A 23539-nucleotide genomic window follows, 5' to 3' on the forward strand; every position below is an offset into this window, starting at 1 on the left:
ACTGTGATTTTTTTTTTTTTTTCTTACCATGCTTTGGAGCCTATTGTCTTGTGTTTTAGGAGCAGGTATATTTTTCCATGTTTATTAATAGGAGGCACATCTCCAGTATCCATTATAATAAGGAAACAATAACATTTTTACATCATGGAACTTTACTATCTGCATAGGCGTTTTAGCTGCCTTTGAAAACAGTCAAATAGAATACTAGGGGAAAAAAACAAACACAGACAAAAGGGAGACTGTGTAGACTGCAGACAGATGGTAACCAAGCCAGGATTTGAACCCGTCTATTTGTGCCATGTGTGTGCTGTAACAGCCACTCAAGATGCAGGCTCACTCTGTCATCCAAAGAACAAGCAAAAGTACTGTATCATGGAAAGCTCCCAGTCATAGCACTCTCCCAATATATGCAAAATCCATAAGTAGTTTTGGATATTGTACAGACTTGATAACAGATCAGCCAATAATACAGGGTGAGTCAAAATTATGTTAATACTAATGGTACTGCTATGTATATACTTGTATACAATTTTTGTGGACTAACTTATGCGCCACATATGATACATGTGTTGAATATGAATATGATGGCGAACAGGTTGAGATATTCCTGTAAATCATCTTGCTCATATGAAGTATGTTTTGTGAATAAATTGTTTCCACCATTCAAATGTTAACATAATTTTGACTCGCCCTGTATGATTTTGAGGCTTTAAAAAGTAGCATGGCATTCTTAAGAGACAGAGCATTAAGGACAGGTGTATGCATTGCATTAGATTTTATAATTTACAGAACGTGAATTTTTCAAACTTATGCTTCAAAATATTCATATTATCTTGGTTAGTCTAGAGGACATCTGGGAAGTACACAATTTTCAGGTTTTAAAATAAGCACCGTTTTTCTAATTTTGGTGACTGAAGTGTAGTGTATACCTCATAATGGAATGTAAAGTTCCTAGATGCTAACAGTAATTTTTAAAAGCACTCAGGAAATGAATGTGCTGGTTTGCTCGATGTGACATGCTTCTATGAAATCAGCTCTGAATCATCAGTCATGTATTAAAATTCTAAAATGATTGAAAGGGTCAACATTTGTAATGATGCACATACAAGTATGTTTCATGGTTCACTTGACTCGGTGGATGACCTGTGTTTAACAGCCATGGCTGAGTCACAGCAGATTTGGTCTTAGAATCTCCATAAATTTGTTTGACTGTTGTTTGTGCTTGCATTCCCAGAACACCTTGGAGAAATGCTCTGTTTGTAAGAAGGCTATTTCAGACCGTATGCTGCGGGCCACAGGTGGTGTGTATCACCCAGCTTGCTTCACTTGTGTGCAGTGTCACTGTCCTCTGGAAGGGACGCCATTCATCACAGATGACGAAAATCAGCCATACTGTGTGAATGATTATCACAGGTGAGACATGCAATAAACAGATTTAAATTAGTTGTAGAAATAATCATTTTTATAGAATGGGAAATATATTTAGTAGGGTTTATTAGTCTTTGTAGATTACTAAATAGCTTAACATTCATATCCAAAGTGGTCTATTAATAATGTCTGTTCTGAAATTGTATGGGAAATTTTTCAGGAATTATAAGAAATATAACAGATGGGGTCAAAGAAGAACGAAGCTACAGTAAATTCATGGAGTGATGCATTAGTCCAAAAGATTGGTCTGATTTTTCTATGTTCTGTCTATCACAGGCGCTTCTCACCTCGTTGTTGTTCATGTGGAGAGCCCATTATGCCTGAATCTGACAAGGAGGAAACTGTGCGTGTTGTTGCCCTAGAAAGGAACTTCCATCTCAAGTGTTATCGCTGTGAAGTAGGTCTCTTCTTATACTTATTCTTCTCTTTATGCTATTCCTCATTTTTCTTTTTTTATGATGCCATTCCACAGTGTTGTCTTCTTATTTTTTTGGTTAGGACTGTTCTCGCCTTTTATCTGTGGAAGCTGACCAGGATGGCTGTTACCCCTTGGATAATCGCATTCTGTGTTTGAAGTGCCATACGGTGCGTGCCAAGCAGGCAGCAGCTCACTGATACAGTGCCAAAGATATGCTTCTTCAATCTGGCTTAGCTCTGACTAGCTGACTGCTATTTGCTCCTCCAGGGAATTCGTATAGTGTGTTGGGTGGGTGTGTACCAAATCTCATGTTGTGATATTTTTGGTCCAAAAATAATTGTCATGATTTGGACATTTTTGGGGAGCTGTGCAATTTTCTAGTATCTGCATAGATTTTCGACGCAGATTATTATGACTGTTATTTCTTGTTTTTCCAAGGAAGGGTTTTACAAAAAATGGATAGGATTATTTCTTTTCCTTCCACTTTTTTGTGTCTCAACCCTTTTAAGTTCATTAAGTTTCTTAAGGGCTGTTGAAATCACTTTTGGCTCATAAGTGAATTTATTTTGACAATAAAGATGTTTACGTGAAATAAAATGGTAGAGCAGGTTTCATGACATCCAGTCCCTAGGGACTGGGTTTTCAGAACATCATGCAAACAAGTAAAGTCTAAAGTTAAGTTTTCTGTTGACAGCAATAGGAGAAAGTGCTATTAATTTCTAATCTTGCTTACAGTTAAATGAGTTCATTAAATGTTAACTTTGCAATTGTTTGTTATCATTGCATTCCATTATTTGATCTGATGGGGTTACTGGAGGAGCAACCAAGATGCTTTGAATAGCAGGTTGCCTTGTTTATTATCAATTTTCCTCTTATACACACTGCTTTTATCTGTTAGCATCTTATGCATTTCATTTTATAAGTGGGAATTGTGAGTAATACTGCTGCAGCTAATATAATACATTTAATAAAGATTCTGTGCAACACAAGTATAAAATAGCATTGAATGAAACCAAGTGAAAACAATTAAATCTTCAATATTTGTTTGTTTACAAAGAAGAACACTGAATATTCAGTTATCTAGTTATGAATTTATTTTTCATGTTGATGGATTGTTTGAATGTGTCTCTTAATAAGAACACCACTGGGTTTGATATCACTTTTTTAATTGAGTAACTGCATATTTGTAATTTGAAGATGTTACTGTATAATCTGCTTTGCCAAGTTATTAATACTGTTGGCAACACTTAATAAAGTGATGAATGTGTCGTCATGCTCACTTTGTAGCTCCGAGTCTTATTGTCCTTTTTCTACAGTGTTGCTATGTTATTTATTCATATGTACTTACTATAACTAAAATACTCGCTTGTCTGCTAAGAATCAAAGTGGCAAGGTGCCAGGCTGGGCAGACTAGATTGCACAACCCCAGCTATATTTTCCTGGTATTTCTGTGTAATTGCCATGGCAGGCAAGAAGTGTTAGCCATACAAGCTGTTTCAAGTGTGGCCACGTGGTGTTTCCCATGTAGGCCTGTGTCTGGTAGACCTGACAGGGAACATACAGTACATGTCCAAAGAAGCATGTTTCATTTTTTTAATTGCTGACAAATGTGAGCTCTTCTCAACTTGACTGTACATTTGTATTATTTTTGCCATATGTGCAGGAACAAACAGGTTAGTGGTGGGATATCAGCTTTTATCATTTATCTCAAGCCCTGTTCAGTTTTGTTAAAATTCAGGTGACCTGCATGTAACATAAAAAGTGCTAAACACCTGGGGCCTCATGTATAAACAGTGCATATGCACAAAAATGTTACGTACGCCCGTTTCCATGCTCACATCGCAATGTATAAAAACTAAACTTGGCATAAAGCCACGCATATTCTCACGTCAGGTCAATCCCTTGCGTACGCACGTTTTCGGCTCAGATTTGCAAACTGCCGGCACCCAGTTCCTGTACTGTTCCTGTGTGGTTTCCTTTTCTTTTTTAGCACCTTCCTGATGTAGCTTTATCAAATACACCGAAATTACCAGAATGTCGTTTATAAATTTAAGGCATCTGATTGTAATCAACCTGTAACAGTACAGTGTGCTTTCTAAATGGAGTTTGCATGTTCGCCCCATATTCATGTGCTCTGTCAGTGCAAGGACATGAAGGTTAGGTGAACTGCCGTTGTTAAATTGGCCCTAGTATATGTATTTAGCCTGTGATGAATTGACACCCTGTCCAGGAATTGTTTCTGCCTTGTGCCAACTCTTGTCTCAAGGCATAGTCAACAGGTCAGAGACAACTGTGAACCTGGTCCTTTTTGCCAGTCTGTGCTAGCTTCCTCCATCGGTACCTGCTGGGTTTCCTTAAGTTTGCCTCTCTCTTCCTGCTGCCTTTTTCGGTAGCTTGCAGAAAGTTTTCTAAACCACCCTGCTCCCACTCACTCAGCAGGGTTGGTCCTCCCTGGAGTGACACTCCTTGCTCGCTCTAGCTGTGGGCTTTTCTTAAGTGGTTCCTCCTCAATCCCACACTAGATTTATCTTGCTGATTCTTCCTTGCCCCATTTTCTTTTCTCTTCACTGACCTACTCGGACATTTTAAATGTAAACAACTGTAGGTGCTTCCTTAAACAATCTGTTGAGCTGCTAATCAGGGATGGCTGCGTTGAACTCTTTCGTGCACGTAAATTACTAATCAGCCCATTACCCCATTAAGTGTCCCATGGCCAAACCCCTTTTTCTGTCCTTTCGATTTTGAGCTGCGCTATTCTATAAAAAAAGACCTGCACTTCCCTTATCCACCACGGACCCCTCTCATGACCTGGAGCTTTTCCCATTAGAATTTTGGAAGTCAGAAATCACTTTTGGTATAAGGGTACATTTAGGCACATGCAGTTGGTCAGTTCATAGATGGCAGTCTACCACTGTGATACAAATGTAATACAGGAAGCTACAGTAAATGTCACTGTTGTAGCTCAAGTCACAGAGTTTGAATTCCAAAGAAAGTCAACAGTGTGATTAAACAGTAAAATATTTAAACAGTTACACAGAGTGATTAAATAGTAAAATATTTAAACAGTTAATCTACTGCCTCACTGTTGTGCCAGCACTAGAAGTAGAAAAGTCTATTCCTTTGTGCCAATTTTCACATCAATTCCATAGGTGATGAAAATACTTCCTTTAAGTAATATGAGATCTAAAGTGTCTAAAATGATAGAAATGAGGCTAAAGCAAAGAATGTATTTTTGTGCATGCTTGTGCAGAATGGTGAATGAGTTGTTAAACTGTGTAATTTGATCCGTGGGAAGAGATCAGTGCCATATTAGTGATACAGTAAAATACATCAAGGCACAGGTTCGCCATTTGTGGTTTTAATGAATTAAGCCATCAGCTCAGATGGCAGGTTTTTCAGTCTTCACACAAGTACAACAGAATCTGGAATTAAGATTACTGCTTAACGTGAACATATCCGCATTTGATTTCAATTAAACAGTTTATTTATATAAAGGTGATGTAATTGAAAAAAGACTATGATAATGTGACTGAATTAATTTATTCAATGAGAAATAAACAGACATGCTATTTCTGTCTGTGGAAAAATTAAGTAAACCATTGTCTGTAATACAGTGGTGTGCAAAAGTGTTCTCTTGAAAATTATAATTTTATGCATGACAGAAGATTTGTACACCTATTTATCCATTAAGTATTTTTCCTGTGAACTTTTATGTTATAACAATACATTTTCATCATCAAAATAAACCATTTTCTCTCTATTTAACTGAAAAAGAAAAACTCAAAAGTTAGTGTTTGCATAAGTATTTAAACCTCTGTGCTTTGGAAGATCCAGGTTTGCACAAATAACAAATTATTCACAAACAACACAGTCATTTGACAGTCATAGTTAAATATAATTAGGTACTACTTGTAAGTCCTTTATACCCCTCTGGATATAAAGTGCACCCTTTGTAAGGGCCATAGTCTTTGATGGACAATCACTGCAAAAATAAAAGACAAAGGAGTGTTCTGCTGATGTGAGAAACAAAATCATTGAAATGCACAAGGCATGGCTACAAAAATATTGAAGAGATTGAATGTCCTGTCAGAAAGTGGAAGCTCATCGCAGCACTCAGACTCTTACTAGACCAGGCAGTCTAACAAAACTAAACATCGGAGCAAGATGTCGACTGGTGAAAGAGGCTACTGAAAATCCAGCCGTCACTCCCAGAAGTCTGTGATGTTCTTTGCCGAAATGAAGTAAAGTTGCACGGGTCCAAGAGATCTGTATAAGACAGGCCTCTATGGGAGGATAGCAAGAAATAAGCCATTCCTTAAGGAGGTTCACATAAAGGCATATGTGAAATTTGCTGCAAAGCATGAGAAAGACCCATTTGGATGTGGTAGAAGATTTTATGGTCAGATAAGGCCAAAATAGAACTTTCTGGCCAAATTTCAAAAAGGTGCATGTGGTGTAAAAATAACAGTGCCTATGAAAAAAAAGGTGAATGTTTTGGAATGGCCAAGTCAAAGCCTTGATCTTAACCCTATTGAGAATCTGAGGCACTACTTGAAAACTGCTATCTAGAGGTGCCATCCCACTAACCTTGAGGATCTCACTAAATTCTGTTAAGAATGTGGAAGAATCAGTCCTGAACAATGTGCAAGACTGGGATTTACTTAATCCAAAACAATTAAGGCTGTTATTGCAGCAAAAGAGTTCCCAACAAAGTATTAAAGTGTAGGCCTTGAATACTTAAGCAAACACTAACTTTGAGGTTTTTTTTTTCTTCCATTAAATATCTGCAGAAAATGTTTTCTTTTCTGACATTGCTTGGTGTTATTACTGGTATGTTTAAAGTCATTGTCATGTTGCAGTGTCCATTTTAGGTAATGCTTCAGTCTTCTGACAGATGGTCTTACATTATCCTGAAGTATCCTCTGATACAATGGGTAATTCATAGTGGATTCTATAATAATGTGCTACCTAGGCCCTGTTGCAGCAAAGTATCCCCAAACTATTATATTTCCACCACCATGTTTTACAGTTGATATCAGGTGTTTCTGGTCAAATGTTGCCTTTGGTTTTCACCAAACCTAACTTCTGGTACTGTGGCCAAATAGTTTTACCTTTGTCTCTTACGTCCAGAGCATATTGTTCCAGATGTCCTAGTCTATACCTAGGTGCCTAAGGGTAAATTTTAGTCTTGCCGTGATGTTTATTCTGGACAGCAGATATTTCTGTTCTTTTCTTATGTTGCTGTTAAGCTTTCTGCTGTGTCCTCTGTAAATTCATATGGAAAAGCATTATTCTTCATTGCATAAGAGTTTAGATGCTGAAGTTCCCTTCTTGACGTAATGGTTGCTTCTCAGTCTTCTCATTCTGTGCTCAGTCACTGGCACAGTGCTTGGCTTGGCAGAGTAGATCTCAGCTGTAAACTCCACAAAGAGAAGACATTGTCAGCTGTCAGCTCCCCAAAGAGAGAGTGGCTCACCAGCTTTTAGGTTTCAGAAACAGAGGTTCTCAACTTTCAAAGAGAGTGCAAGAGAGCTACAGCATGGAGAAATGAGTGCAGCTAGTTTTTGAAGGAAAGTATAATCCCTTGTAATTGGATCAAAGTCACCTCCAGTTACTGAACCTGTGCCTGCTCATAGGTGTGATACTCTGTCCATCAAAGTTGTCATTCAGTGAATTGTAGCTCTTTATTGGAACTTTGATGTCCATTTGGCATGTTCTAGTCAGATATCATTTGAAGTGCGGTACGGACTGCAGCTCAGGCACTTACCTTGTAATGTAAGTGGGTTTTTGGTGAAGCTGTATTTCTGAATCCCTGTTAAATTGGCTGCTCGGCATATGGAACCAGTCTAGGAAGTATTTTAAATGTACGCAGTTTTTAATGTCTGGAAAACATTCGGGATTAAATCACTTAGAGATCTGTATATAGACGTCTTTGCATCCTATAAACAATTGCACTCCATAATTAACTTTCCAGCAACACATTTCTTTCACTACCTTCAAATTAGAAACTTTGTTAAACAAAACCTGCCCAATTTCCCTCACCTTCCACCTACCTCTGTTCCGCAAAAAATATTGGATCAGTCTTGAGGACTCAGACAGCATCTCCATAATATATAAAAACATTTTAAAGTCCCTCCCTTTCAAAGATCCCAGAGGACAGTGGGAAAAGGATCTCTCACTGAACATCTCAGAAAGGAGTGGAATGTAGCAATGCACAAAATTCGCTCGAGCTCCATATGCGCAAAGCATACAATTATTTAACTTAAAATTATATATCAAGTGCATCTGTCTCGTTTAAAATTGTCCAAAACGTTTCCAGGGCAAGATCTAACCTGCGAACGTTGCAGTCAAGTTCAGCCTCATTGTGCCACATGTTTTGGGCCTGTGCCAAATTAACATAATTTTGGACCAAAATCTTTAAATGCCTTTTAGACAGCCTTGGTGTCACAATCCCTCCTAATCAACAGCTGTGTTTGGTGTACTTCCAGATGGGCTTAAAGTGGAAAAGGACAAACAAACTGTAATTGTCTTTACTTCACTATTAGCATGTAGACTTATCTTGCTCAATTGGAAGAATCCTAACCCACCTCTTTTAAGGCAGTGGGTAACTGATGTTATACAGTACATCCAGAAAGTATTCACAGCGCATCACTTTTTCCACATTTTATGTTACAGCCTTATTCCAAAATGGATTAAATTCATTTTTTTCTTCATAATTCAGCACACAACACCCCATAATGACAACGTGAAAAAAGTTTACTTGAGGTTTTTGCAAATTTATTAAAAATAAAAAAACTGAGAAATCACATGTACATAAGTATTCACAGCCTTTGCTCAATACTTTGTTGATGCACCTTTGGCAGCAATTACAGCCTCAAGTCTTGTTGAATATGATGCCACAAGCTTGGCACACCCTATCCTTGGCCAGTTTCACCCATTCCTCTTTGCAGCACCTCTCAAGCTCCATCAGGTTGGATGGGAAGCGTTGGTGCACAGCCATTTTAAGATCTCTAAAAGATGTTCAATCGGATTCAAGTCTGGGCTCTGGCTGGGCCACTCAAGGACATTCACAGAGTTGTCCTTTGATATCTTGGCTGTGTGCTTAGGGTCGTTGTCCTGCTGAAAGATGAACCGTCGCCCCAGTCTGAGGTCAAGAGCGCTCTGGAGCAGGTTTTCATCCAGGATGTCTCTGTACATTGCTGCAGTCATCTTTCCCTTTATCCTGACTAGTCTCCCAGTTCCTGCCGCTGAAAAACATCCCCACAGCATGATGCTGCCACTACCATGCTTCACTGTAGGGATGGTGCCAGGTTTCCTCCAAACGTGACGCCTGGCATTCACACCAAAGAGTTCAATCTTTGTCTCATCAGACCAGAGAGTTTTCTTTCTCATGGTCTGAGAGTCCTTCAGGTGCCTTTTGGCAAACTCCAGGCGGGCTGCCATGTGCCTTTTACTAAGGAGTGGCTTCCGTCTGGCCACTCTACCATACAGGCCTGATTGGTTGCTGCAGAGATGGTTGTCCTTCTGGAAGGTTCTCCTCTCTCCACAGAGGACCTCTGAAGCTCTGACAGAGTGACCATCGGGTTCTTGGTCATCTCCCTGACTAAGGCCCTTCTCCCCTGATCGCTCAGTTTAGATGGCCGGCCACCTCTAGGAAGAGTCCTGGTGGTTTCAAACTTCTTCCACTTACGGATGATGGAGGCCACTGTGCTCATTGGGACCTTCAAAGCAGCAGACATTTTTCTGTAACCTTCCCCAGATTTGTGCCTCGAGACAATCCTGTCTCGGAGGTCTACAGACAATTCCTTTGACTTCATGCTTGGTTTGTGCTCTGACATGAACTGTCAACTGTGGGACCTTATATAGACAGGTGTGTGCCTTTCCAAATCATGTCCAATCAACTGAATTTACCACAGGTGGACTCCAATTAAGCTTTAGAAACATCTCAAGGATGATCAGGGGAAACAGGATGCACCTGAGCTCAATTTCGAGCTTCACGGCAAAGGCTGTGAATACTTACGTACATGTGCTTTCTCAATTTTTTTATTTTTAATAAATTTGCAAAAACCTCAAGTAAACTTTTTTCACATTGTCATTATGGGATGTTGTGTGTAGAATTCTGAGGAAAAAAATGAATTTAATCCATTTTGGAATAAGGCTGTAACATAACAAAATGTGGAAAAAGTGATGCGCTGTGAATACTTTCCGGATGCACTGTATATTATCTAAAATTGGAAAATATCAAATTCTCACTTAGAGGATCTGTACAAAATTTTTTTTCAAAACTTGTCAGGATCTAATCATTAACATTTCAGAATAAGCATTTAAATGGAAGCGGATTCTGTCCCCTCTTTTTTATTCTATTTATTTTCATTCATTTATTTATTTACATATTTTTACTATTATTAAAGTTTAACTCTGCTGGCCTAGGTCTCATTTTCATGGATGGGGGATGATTTGTTTCAAACCTAGTTTTGTTAAACTTGACTTGCTTGTATGGAATGTTATTTGATTTTAATAAAATGTTGAAAAATGTCATACTAGGTCTTGTGGGCCACTAAAAAAGCCTAGAAGAATGGGCAATGCCCACTTTATCCTACATTGTTGTAAAGAAAATACAGAGATATGTACAACAAACACTGGAACTACAAAGAGATAATTAGAAATTACATATTCGCCTCAAGTGATTAATACTGAGTGGCACGGTGATTAAGTGGTTCAGATCCTTGTCTATGAACTGCTTAGGTGGAGTCTACAAAAAACATACTTTTACAGAAAAGAAAAAAAAACATGATACCTTGCAGCCGGTACTTCAAGAGCATGGAATACTGGGATTGCTGCTGCATGCTTTTTGCTGCATGTGAAGCATGAGTTTGGTTGACATATACAGTGGTGTGAAAAACTATTTGCCCCCTTCCTGATTTCTTATTCTTTTGCATGTTTGTCACACAAAATGTTTCTGATCATCAAACACATTTAACCATTAGTCAAATATAACACAAGTAAACACAAAATGCAGTTTGTAAATGGTGTTTTTTATTATTTAGGGAGAAAAAAAAATCCAAACCTACATGGCCCTGTGTGAAAAAGTAATTGCCCCCTGAACCTAATAACTGGTTGGGCCACCCTTAGCAGCAATAACTGCAATCAAGCGTTTGCGATAACTTGCAATGAGTCTTTTACAGCGCTCTGGAGGAATTTTGGCCCACTCATCTTTGCAAAATTGTTGTAATTCAGCTTTATTTGAGGGTTTTCTAGCATGAACCGCCTTTTTAAGGTCATGCCATAGCATCTCAATTGGATTCAGGTCAGGACTTTGACTAGGCCACTCCAAAGTCTTCATTTTGTTTTTCTTCAGCCATTCAGAGGTGGATTTGCTGGTGTGTTTTGGGTCATTGTCCTGTTGCAGCACCCAAGATCGCTTCAGCTTGAGTTGACGAACAGATGGCCGGACATTCTCCTTCAGGATTTTTTGGTAGACAGTAGAATTCATGGTTCCATCTATCACAGCAAGCCTTCCAGGTCCTGAAGCAGCAAAACAACCCCAGACCATCACACTACCACCACCATATTTTACTGTTGGTATGATGTTCTTTTTCTGAAATGCTGTGTTCCTTTTACGCCAGATGTAACGGGACATTTGCCTTCCAAAAAGTTCAACTTTTGTCTCATCAGTCCACAAGGTATTTTTCCCAAAAGTCTTGGCAATCATTGAGATGTTTCTTAGCAAAATTGAGACGAGCCCTAATGTTCTTTTTGCTTAACAGTGGTTTGCGTCTTGGAAATCTGCCATGCAGGCCGTTTTTTGCCCAGTCTCTTTCTTATGGTGGAGTCGTGAACACTGACCTTAATTGAGGCAAGTGAGGCCTGCAGTTCTTTAGACGTTGTCCTGGGGTCTTTTGTGACCTCTCGGATGAGTCGTCTCTGCGCTCTTGGGGTAATTTTGGTCAGCCGGCCACTCCTGGGAAGGTTCACCACTGTTCCATGTTTTTGCAATTTGTGGATAATGGCTCTCACTGTGGTTCGCTGGAGTCCCAAAGCTTTAGAAATGGCTTTATAACCTTTACCAGACTGATAGATCTCAATTACTTCTGTTCTCATTTGTTCCTGAATTTCTTTGGATCTTGGCATGATGTCTAGCTTTTGAGGTGCTTTTGGTCTACTTCTCTGTGTCAGGCAGCTCCTATTTAAGTGATTTCTTGATTGAAACAGGTGTGGCAGTAATCAGGCCTGGGGGTGGCTACGGAAATTGAACTCAGGTGTGATACACCACAGTTAGGTTATTTTTTAACAAGGGGGGCAATTACTTTTTCACACAGGGCCATGTAGGTTTGGATTTTTTTCTCCCTAAATAATAAAAACCATCATTTAAAAACTGCATTTTGTGTTTACTTGTGTTATATTTGACTAATGGTTAAATGTGTTTGATGATCAGAAACATTTTGTGTGACAAACATGCAAAAGAATAAGAAATCAGGAAGGGGGCAAATAGTTTTTCACACCACTGTATACAACCCCAATTCCAATGAAGTTGGAATGTTGTGTGAAACGTAAATATAAACAGAATACAATGATTTGCAAATCCTTTTCAACCTATATTTAATTGAGTACACTACAAAGACAAGATATTGAATGTTCAAACTGATAAACTTTATTGTTTTGTAAATCTTCACTCATTTTGAATTTGATGCCTGCAACACGTTCCAAAAAAGCTGGGACAGGGGCATGTTTACCACTGTGTTATATCACCTTTCCTTTTAACAACACTCAATAAGCATTTGGGAACTGAGTACACTAATTGTTGAAGCTGTGTAGGTGGAATTCTTTCCCATTCTTGCTTGATGTACAACTTCAGTTGCTCAACAGTCCGGGGTCTCCGTTGTCGTATTTTGCGCTTCATAATGCGCCACACATTTTCAATGGGAGACAGGTCTGGACTGCAGGCAGGCGAGTCTAGTACCCGCACTCTTTTACTACGAAGCCACGCTGTTGTAACACATGCAGAATGTGGCTTTGCATTGTCCTGCTGAAATAAGCAGGGACATCCCTGAAAAAGACATCGCTTGGATGGCAGCATATGTTGCTCCAAAACCTGTATGTACCTTTCAGCATTAATGGTGCCTTCACAGATGTGCAGGTTACCCATGCCATGGGCACTAACACACCCCCATACCATCACAGATGCTGGCTTTTGAACTTTGTGCTGATAACAGTCCAAATGGTCCTTTTCCTCTTTGGCCCGGAGGACACGACGTCCATGATTTCCAAAAACAATTTGAAATGTGGACTCGTCAGACCACAGCACACTTTTCCACTTTGCGTCAGTCCATCTCAGATGAGCTCGGGCCCGGAGAAGACGGCGGCGTTTCTGGGTGTTGTTGATATATGGCTTTCGATTTGCATGGTAGAGTTTTAACTTGCACTTGTAGATGTAGCGACGAACTGTGTTAACTGACAATGGTTTTCTGAAGTATCCCTGAGCCCACGTGGTAATATTCTTTACAGAATGATGTTGGTTTTTAATGCAGTGCCGCCTGAGGGAACAGGTGTTTTTTGAACATTCCTCATGTAATAACGACGCTATATAGCGCCTGACCCGGCACAGACTGATGCAGAGGCACGTACTTAAATAGAATTCTTTTTTATTTTCTTCAGCCGTGGGGCACGCCTTCCCCTTGTCCCACAGGCCCAACACAGTCCCAAAACACTCCCAAATATCACAACACAATTCTCTCTTCTTTCTTTACCACCACTCCTCCTCAGGCTTAGTCCTCCTCCTCCCAACTCTGGCTCTCTCGAGTGGTGGTGGCTGGCCTTTTTTATACCCCACCTGGAAGCATTCCAGGTGCTTGATCACCTGGCGCTAATTGCATTTCCGGGTGGGGCTGAAGATTTGACCAGCCGGGGCTGCAGACTCCATGCAGCTCCCCCTGGCGGCCATCCGAGCCCCCAACCAGGCTGTGGAGGACTTCATCTCCCATGGAGCCATGCGCCCGATTGGGGAATCATTGTCTGCCAGGGAGGCTGCCACCAAGCGTCCCGGGGGCGGTATTGAGCTGTCCATGGTAGCTCCCCCGGAACAGATGCAGTAGGGGCGTCCCTGCCGGGCATGGGACCCAGCTGTCCTTCACACTCAACTTTCCCAGTCTTTTGCTACCCCTCTCCCAGCTTTTTTGGAATGTGTTGCAGGCATCAAATTCAAAATGAGTGAAGATCTGCAAAACAACAATAAAGTTTATCAGTTTGAACATTCGATATCTTGTCTTCATAGTGTATTCAATTGAATATATAAGTTGAAAAGGATTTGCAAATCATTGTATTCTGTTTTTATTTACATTTTACACAATGTCCCAACTTCATTGGAATTGGGGTTGTAGAATTGAGACTGTTCAGTGCTGATGTTGTACTCTGCAAAGGATGAGCTTTGTCTCCTCTCCTGTTCATGATTTTTATTCATACTTGGAGTATATGCAGTTTGGGATCCTAGACTCAGTCACTGGTAGAGTGCTTGGCCTCGCATATGACGTTCTCTTGACTTCATCAGACTTTAATCCCCAGCACAAACCTGAGGCCATAGTCCTCTCCTGGAAAAGAGTGGCTTGTTCTGTTCAGGTAAGGGGTAAACAACTGTGAAGGTAGAGAAGATAACAAAGTGAGGGTAGAGGAGATAATAAACGTGATAAATTGATAAGGCAGCATTTTTGTAGAGGTTGTACCAGACCATGGTGGTGAAACCCATAGATAAAGATTCTGATTTACTGTTCAGTCTACAGTTGTGGCCAGAAGTTTTGAGAATGACACAAATATTAATTTTCACAAAGTTTGTTGCTTCAGTGTTTTTAGATCTTTTTGTCAGATGTTTATGTGGTTTACTGAAATATAATTACAAGCATTTCATAAGTTTCAGAGGCTTTTATTGACAATTACATTAAGTTTATGCAAAGAGTCAATATTTGCAGTGTTGGCCCTTCTTTTTCAAGACCTCTGCAATTCGCCCTGGCATGCTGTCAATCAACTTCTGGGCCAAATCTTTACTGATGGCAGCCCATTGCATAATCAGTGCTTGGAGTTTGTCAGAATTTGTAGTTTTTGTTTGTCCACTTTTGAGGATTGACCACAAGTTCTCAATGGGATTAAGGTCTGGAGAGTTTCCTCACTATAGACCCAAAAATTTTGATGTTTTGTCCCCCGGGCTACTTAGTTATCACTTTTGCCTTAATGCACAGTGCTCCATCATGCTGGAAAAGGCATCGTTTGTCACCAAACTGTTCTTGGATGGTTGGGAGAAGTTATTCTCAGAGGATGTTTTGGTACCATTCTTTATTCATGGCTATGTTCTTAGGCTAAATTGTGAGTGAGCCCACTCCCTTGGCTGAGAAGCAACCCCACACATGAATGGTCTCAGGATGCTTTACTGTTGGCATGACACAGGATTGATGGTAGGGCTCACTTTTTCTTCTCCAGACAATATTTCTTCCGGATGCCCAAACAACCGGAAAGGGGATTCATCACAGAAAATGACTTTACCCCAGTCCTCAGAAGTCCAATCCCTGTACCTTTTACAGAATATCAGTCGTCCCTGATGTTTTTTCTTAGAGAGAAGTGGCTTCTTTGCTGCCCTTCTTGACACCAGGGCATCCTCCAAAAGTCTTTGCCTAACTTTGTGTTCAGATGCACTCACACCTGTCTGCCGCCATTCCTGAGCAAGTTCTGCACTGGTGGTGCCCCGATCCCGCAGTTGAATCAACTTTAGGAGACGATCCTGGTGCTTGCTGGACTTTCTTGGGTGCCCTGAAGCTTTCTTCACAACAGCAGTGGAACTGTGTTTTTTTTTTTAGATTAAGTTCATTTTCATAGCAAAGAGGAACTTTGCAATTCATCTGATCACTCTTCATAACATTCTGGAGTATATGCAAATTGCCATCATATAAACTGAGGCAGCAAACTTTGTGAAAATTAATATTTGTGTCATTCTCAAAATTTTTGACCGCAATTGTATTTGCCCTTCCTCACCTATGTTTATGAGCTCAGGACTAGGTAGTGACCAAAAGAATTGAAATGCAAGTATATAAGCAGCCAGGGTTGACGAGCAGAAGATGGTAAAGGAGCTCCATCGTTATTACAAAAGACTCCAGAAACTCCTTATTGTCAACAAAAACAAAAAGCTGCATAGACTACGAGAGAAAGCTGGACACTTAATAGCAAAAAACAAAGAGCAACAGACCTGCATTGTTAATCTCTCCTCATACACACCAAATGAAGCAGAGATGTCGATACTTACAAAGGGACTCTCATATTGTCCTGCAAAGCCCATTGACAACATCAGACTCTGCAGTGATATGGAAGAATTCTTCAGAAAACTCAGACTAAAAGAATTTTTCCACAAGAAAGAAAACAGTAACACACAGGAACCAACAACAAGCAGTTACAACAACCCCACCAATAAATCCACATGGACACCAGAAGCTGGCAGAAACTCTACCCTGGATAATTATATAGACTGCTTCTGACAGAGAGTGAAAACAGGAATCTTAAACAGGCAACAAAATCGGATAGAAAACATTACTAGGGATGAGCGGAAAGCCATACATTCACTAAGGGAAAATACAGAAATCATTATCAAACCAGCAGACAAAGGGGGTGCTTTAGTCATCATGAACACATCAGATTACATACAGGAGGCACAAAGACAATTGTCCAATACTATGCATTATCACAAACTGCAAGAAGACCCAACAGATCTCTACAAAAAGGAACTAAAAAAAATAGTAAGTAGCTTTCCTCTTGACATCAGGGATCATGTAAACAGTTTAATTCCTGAGAACCCCAAAATGGGTTACTTCTACATGCTTCCTAAAATCCACAAAGAAGGGAACCCAGGAAGGCCTATAATCTCAGGAATTGGCTCCCTTACAGAAAATGTTTCAGGTTGGGTGGAGCAGATCCTTAAACCCCTCACCCGTAATACATCCAGCTACATCCAGGACACCACTGACTTCTTAAAAAAACTGTCTGCTTTAGGCCCCTTACCTGAGGGAACCTTACTGGCCACAATGGATGTTGAGGCACTTTACACTAACATCCCCCATGATGATGGCATATTGGCATGTGAAATGTACCTCAAACAACATGATTTACCCACAAAGTCAGTAATAGAAATGACAAAATTCACTCTGACACATAATCTATTCTCTTTTGGACAGGATTGCTACTTACAACAAATGGGGACTGCAATGGGATGTCGGTTTGCACCTCACTATGCAAATCTTTTTATGGCAAAATTGGAGGAAGATTTCATGTCAATGTGCATCGTAAAACCAATGTTGTATCTCCGTTACATAGATGACATCTTCATAATCTGGACTGCCAGTGAAAAGGATCTCCTCCATTTTCATAATGAATATAATTGTTTTCACCCCAACATAAAGCTGAAGCTGAATTACTCAAAAACAGAAGTCAGCTTCCTTGACACCACCGTTCAACTGAAAGACAACACCCTTGTAACTTCTATTTTTCACAAACCGACAGACAGACGGACCTACCTGAAAAATGATAGCTTCCACCCCAAGCATATAAGGCGCTCCATTATTTTCAGCCAAGCAATACGGTACAATCGTATTTGCTCAGACCCGACAGACTGGGATAAACAACTGCAGGAGCTCAGACAAGATTTCATCAAACAAGGTTACACCCCGAAAACAACAGACACTCAAATAAGAAGAGCTACTGCCATACCCAGAGACAACCTTCTGGAATATAAAAACAAAGACAACAAGGATCGCATCCCCCTTGTTGTCACCTACAACCCCACATCTTGAAACACTTCGAAAAATTATAAAAGAACTTCAGCCAATACTAAACAATGACCAAACACTGAAAAATGTATTTCCTGAACCTCCCCTCCTGGCATACAGACAACCACCAAACCTTCAACAATTAATTGTCCGAGGCTCCCTAAGTGAACCAACAGAAAATGGCACATCTCCATGCCTACAGAAAAGATGCAAAACATGTGCCCACATCTATGATACAGACCGTATAGTTATACTACACTGCCGACTTGAACATCACATCAAGGGGATCATTTTCCTGCAGATCATCTAATGTAGTCTACCTAATTTTCTGCATGAAATGTCCTGACACTGCACTCTATGTGGGAGAAACTGGACAAACACTCCGCCAGAGAATGAACTTACACAGGTTCCACATTAAACATGGCAACACAGATGTTCCTGTGGCGGCCCCACTTCAACAGCCATGGACACTGTGAGAAGGACTTTAAGGTCACAGTGCTTATGGGCAACTTCAAAACACAGCAAGAGAGAAAAGAATGGGAAGTTAAACTCATGCTAAAATTGAATACTTTACAACATGGATTGAATAAAGACAAGAGTTTTATGGCCAGATATGAGGATTGTTTACATCTCTCAGAATAACAGACAACCTGTCTACAGACCCACATTGTTTTGAAAAAACTCATTACAAACTTCAAAAGACTTTGTTGGACAGTTATCTTATCCAGAGATCTTGACAATACATTGTTCTTTTCTCTCTTGCTAAATTAACCCTAGCCTGAATGAATCTATTAATTTTTTACATTCAAAATCTCTCATTTAAATTTTTACCAATGTTGTTTCTTGTGCTAGAGTGTGTATATAAACATAGGAAACTCCAGTTTCTGTATTACATCTTGCCTGAAGAAGGGGCCTGAGTTGCCTCGAAAGCTTGCATATTGTAATCTTTCTAGTTAGCCAATAAAAGGTGTAATTTTGCTTGGCTTTTCTCTGGTTAATTACCTAAAGTTAACTTGTGCAATGAGTGTTGGTATGAGCATAAGTGTTCCCTGTAAAGGCCTTCTGTTCTGAATTAGTTCCTGCCATGTGCCTTTTGCTGCTAGGATTGGCTCTAGGCCTTACTGAACTGAATTAAATGGATTTGAAGATAGATGGAAATATGGGGTTCGTTCTGTATGAAAAGGAGTGTGTGACATAACCAAATGAATTTAACAGTGTATTGCATATTAGATACATATGGCACATTTTATTTTTCTTTCAAATTGCGGACCTTGTTCATCTCCCCTTTAGACAGAATTAAATTTTAAAGAAACCTGAAGAATTAAAAAAATAAAAGGCTGATAATACAGAAGTAATAGAGAACAATACCTGTGGCATATGGATTCTACAAGTATTTGCCTTATTTGTATTGTTTCCCCCAGCATTTCCTTCATCCATTTATCATGGTCTTGAGTATCCTAATGAGCAAGTCCCATTTTTCTGTTGTTATATACTTCCTCTTGGCCACGTCATTCTGGTTAACATCTCTTTTACAATTACGGTTAGTCACACATTCAGAACAGATGCAGTATGAAGCCTGGCCACCATTTATTGTTCTTTAAACACCAACATTAATGAAGTCGTGGAACCCAATCAGATGCTTCTGCAAATCTGTTAATGTGCCATACAATTTATTTTCCTTCACCTGATGCTTTTCTCACATTTGCCTCAAAGTTAGAATCATGTCTGTTGCTTCTTTGTTGTGCCTAAAACCAAACTGCATTTCATTGACTTTCTCCTGGTCCTTGATTCTTTTTCTAGCACCTCAATGATCTTCTACAAAAATTGAATGGTCAACTAAGACCCACAGCCCAATGGATCATCCTGTCCTCTAGTACACCAGAAAGCCATCTTTTTTTATGGATGGTATCATCCCTTTCTTCATAGTCAAGTTCCAAAGCCTGTGAGACATTAAACTCAGATTTTTTTTTTTTCCTTTAATAACACTCCTTCAGAGGAGACCACCACTCTTATTTTGTCTTCATGCTCACTGCTATTATGGCATTCCCTTTCAAGGACAGAGTAGTTTTATTTTTTAATCTTACCCACATCATTTTCTTAGTCCTTCTGCAGTTTCTCTGTGTTCATTTTCTTGGTATTCATGAAACTTTTATGTTTGAAGTCAACATTCAAGAATGAACTGGACTAGACTGTATTAGTGGAAACCCAGGTTCTCCACAGTGTCTCACCATCACCAGGCACAAAGCACAAATCAGTTCAGAGCTGTTTGTCAGGCTGTTACAGGGCACAATAAATAACACCCCAGTCCAAGTTAGTGTTGCTGGGCAACCTGACATGTGCACATGGTATGCTGGGGGACATGAAGCATCCAGAGAGAAAGAGAGAAAAAAAAAAGAGTGACCAGCATTACTGCACATTGACCACAAAATAACAACAACTTTTACATGTACAATTTATTCTTTGTGGTTTTTTACACCTCATGTATTTTCCCTTACTTTAAGGAATAATTGGTGCATGGCTTTGTATGATGTTGTGTAGTTATATTCTGTGTCAATCATACTATCAAGTGTATGGCAGCACAGCTTTGTCTGTTCTTCCTGTTCCTAAAACTGCGAACTCAGTAAATTCCAGCACAGAGGCATGGAGAGCCTACTGCTGCTTTAAACACAGGGCTGAACCTTGAAAATGTGCAGATGCAGAGATTTTAGGAATGTTACAGATGGGGAGTGAGGCGAAGTCAGAGTCAGTAAAGATTTAAATTAGGAGAGTGTGTGATAAATAAAAGGATATTGATAAATTCAAAGTTCTAAATAAAATTGGAAACCAGAACATTTTAACCAGAAGATTAATCCATAACATTTTTCAACTGTCTACAGTATTTTCTTTATTTATGACCAAAGTTTGGGTACTAATTTAACCTTGTTATCATTTTATCTTGAATAATGTGGCCATCATTACAAGACACTTGCTATAAGTAATTTACAACCACATGGCATCACAGTGCCCAGACACACAAAATGGCAATGCATATTAAAACCTGGAACACAAAATGTTGATCCTGATGATGTCACTGTCTTTTTCTTCTTCTTTTGGCTGCTCCCATTAGGGGATGCCACAGCGGATCATCTTTTTCCATATCTTTCTATCCTCTGCATCTTGTTTTGTTACACCCATCATCTGAATGTCCTCTCTCACCACGTCTATAAACCTTCTCTTAGGCCTTCCTCATTTCCCCTTCCCTGGCAGCTCTATCCTTAGCATCCTTCTCCCAATATACCCAGCATCTCTCCTCTGCACATGTCCAAACCAATGCAATCTCGCCTCTGACTTTGTCTCCCAACCATCCAACTTGAGCTGACCCTCTAATGTACTCATTTCTAATCCTATCCATCCTTGTCACACCCAATGCAAATCTTAGCATCTTTAACTCTGCTACCTCCAGCTCTGTCTCCTGCTTTCTGGTCAGTGCCACCTTCTCCAACCCATATAACATAGGTGGTCTCACTACCGTCCTATAGACCTTCCCTTTCACTCTTGCTGATACCCGTCTGTCACAAATTACTCCTGGCACTCTTCTCCACCGATTCCCACTTCCTGCACTCTTTTTCACCTCTCTTCCACAATCCCCATTACTCTGTACTGTTGATCCCAAGTATTTAAACTCATCCACCTTCACCAACTCTACTCCTTGCATCCTCATCATTCCACTGATCTCCCTCTCATTTACACACATGTATTATGTCTTGTTCCTACTGACCTTCATTCCTCTCCTCTCCAGAGCATATCTCCACGTCTCCAGGGTCTCCTCAACCTGCTCCCTACTATCGCTACAGATCACGTCATCAGCAAACATTATAGTCCACGGGGACTCCTGTCTAATCTCGTCTGTCAACCTGTCCATCACAATTGCAAATAAGAAAGGGCTCAGAGACAATCCCTGAAGTAATCCCACCTCCACGTTGAATGCATCCGTCACTCCTACCACAGACCTCACTACTGACACACTTCCCTCGTACAGTGCATACGGAAAGTATTCACAGTGCATTACTTTTTCCACATTTTGTTATGTTACAGCCTTATTCCAAAATGGATTAAATTCATTTTTTTCCTCAGAATTCTACACACAACACCCCATAATGACAACATGAAAAAAGTTTACTTGAGATTTTTGCAAATTTATTAAAAATAAAAAAATTGAGAAAGCACATGTACATAAGTATTCACAGCCTTTGCCATGAAGCTCAAAATTGAGCTCAGGTGCATCCTGTTTCCCCTGATCATCCTTGAGATGTTTCTGCAGCTTATTTGGAGTCCACCTGTGGTAAATTCAGTTGATTGGACATGATTTGGAAAGGCACACACCTGTCTATATAAGATCCCACAGTTGACAGTTCATGTCAGAGCACAAACCAAGCATGAAGTCAAATGAATTGTCTGTAGACCTCCAAGACAGGAGTGTCTCGAGGCACAAATCTGGGGAAGGTTACAGAAAAATTTCTGCTGCTTTGAAGGTCCCAATGAGCACAGTGGCCTCCATCATCTGAAAGTGGAAGAAGTTTGAAACCACCAGGACTCTTCCTAGAGCTGGCTGGCCATCTAAACTGAGCGATCGGGGGAGAAGGGCCTTAGTCAGGGAGGTGACCAAGAACCCAATGGTCACTCTGTCAGAGCTCCAGAGGTCCTCTGTGGAGAGAGGAGAACCTTCCAGAAGGACAACCATCTCTGCAGCAATCCACCAATCAGGCCTGTATGGTAGAGTGGCCAGATGGAAGCCACTCCTTAGTAAAAGGCACATGGCAGCCCGCCTGGAGTTTGCCAAAAGGCACCTGAAGGACCCTTAGACCATGAGAAAGAAAATTCTTTGGTCTGATGAGACACAGATTGAACTCTTTGGTGTGAATGCCAGGCGTCACGTTTGGAGGAAACCAGGTACCGCTCATCACTAGGCCAATACCATCCCTACAGTGAAGCATGGTGGTGGCAGCATCATGTTGTGGGGATGTTTTTCAGCGGCAGGGACTGGGAGACTAGTCAGGATAAAGGAAAAGATGACTGCAGCAATGTACAGAGACATCCTGGATGAAAACCTGCTCCAGAGCGCTCTTGACCTCAGACTGGGGCGACAGTTCATCTTTCAGCAGGACAACGACCCTAAGCACACAGCCAAGATATCAAAGGAGTGGCTTCAGGACAACTCTATGAATGTCCTTGAGTGGCCCAGCCAGAGCCCAGACTTGAATCCGATTGAACATCTCTGGAGAGATCTTAAAATGGCTGTGCACCGACGCTTCCCATCCAACCTGATGGAGCTTGAGAGGTGCTGCAAAGAGGAATGGGCGAAACTGGCCAAGGATAGGTGTGCCAAGCTTGTGACATCATATTCAGCAAGACTTGAAGCTGTAATTGCTGCCAAAGGTGCATCGACAAAGTATTGAGCAAAGGCTGTGAATACTTATGTACATGTGATTTCTCAGTTTTTTTATTTTTAATAAATTTGCAAAAACCTCAAATAAACTTTTTCACGTTGTCATTATGGGGTGTTGTGTGTAGAATTCTGAGGAAAAAAATGAATTTAATCCATTTTGGAATAAGGCTGTAACATAACAAAATGTGGAAAAAGTGATGCACTGTGAATACTTTCTGGATGCACTGTACATATCCTGTACCACTCCTACATACTTTCTCATACAATACCACAACTCCTCTCGAGGCACACTGTCATATGCTTTCTCCAGGTCCACAAAGAAACAATCCAGCTCCTTCTGGCCTTCTCTACACTTCTCCATCAACATCCTCAGAGCAAACATCATATCTATGGTGCTTTTCCTTGGCATGAAACCATATGATACTCACTAATCATCACCTCAATTCTTTACCTAGCTTCAACTACTCTTTCCTA

The 23539-nt window shown here is 40.3% G+C and overlaps 1 protein-coding gene across 3 annotated transcripts in view; it reads left to right on the top strand.

The window, feature by feature from the left end:
* Positions 1–3125, top strand: part of zyx (zyxin) — a 46264-nt gene extending 43139 nt beyond the window's left edge. For all 3 annotated transcript variants that reach the window (XM_051931709.1, XM_051931707.1, XM_051931708.1), the window contains exons 9-11: positions 1235–1413; positions 1705–1825; positions 1927–3125. In XM_051931709.1, the coding sequence (XP_051787669.1) occupies positions 1235–1413; positions 1705–1825; positions 1927–2043 (417 nt within the window). In that variant the 3' untranslated portion in view covers positions 2044–3125. The remainder of the gene's footprint in view (positions 1–1234; positions 1414–1704; positions 1826–1926) is intronic.
* Positions 3126–23539: the final 20414 nt, after the last annotated feature.

The sequence above is a fragment of the Erpetoichthys calabaricus genome, chromosome 9, assembly GCF_900747795.2.
Source record: "Erpetoichthys calabaricus chromosome 9, fErpCal1.3, whole genome shotgun sequence".
NCBI lineage: Eukaryota > Metazoa > Chordata > Cladistia > Polypteriformes > Polypteridae > Erpetoichthys > Erpetoichthys calabaricus.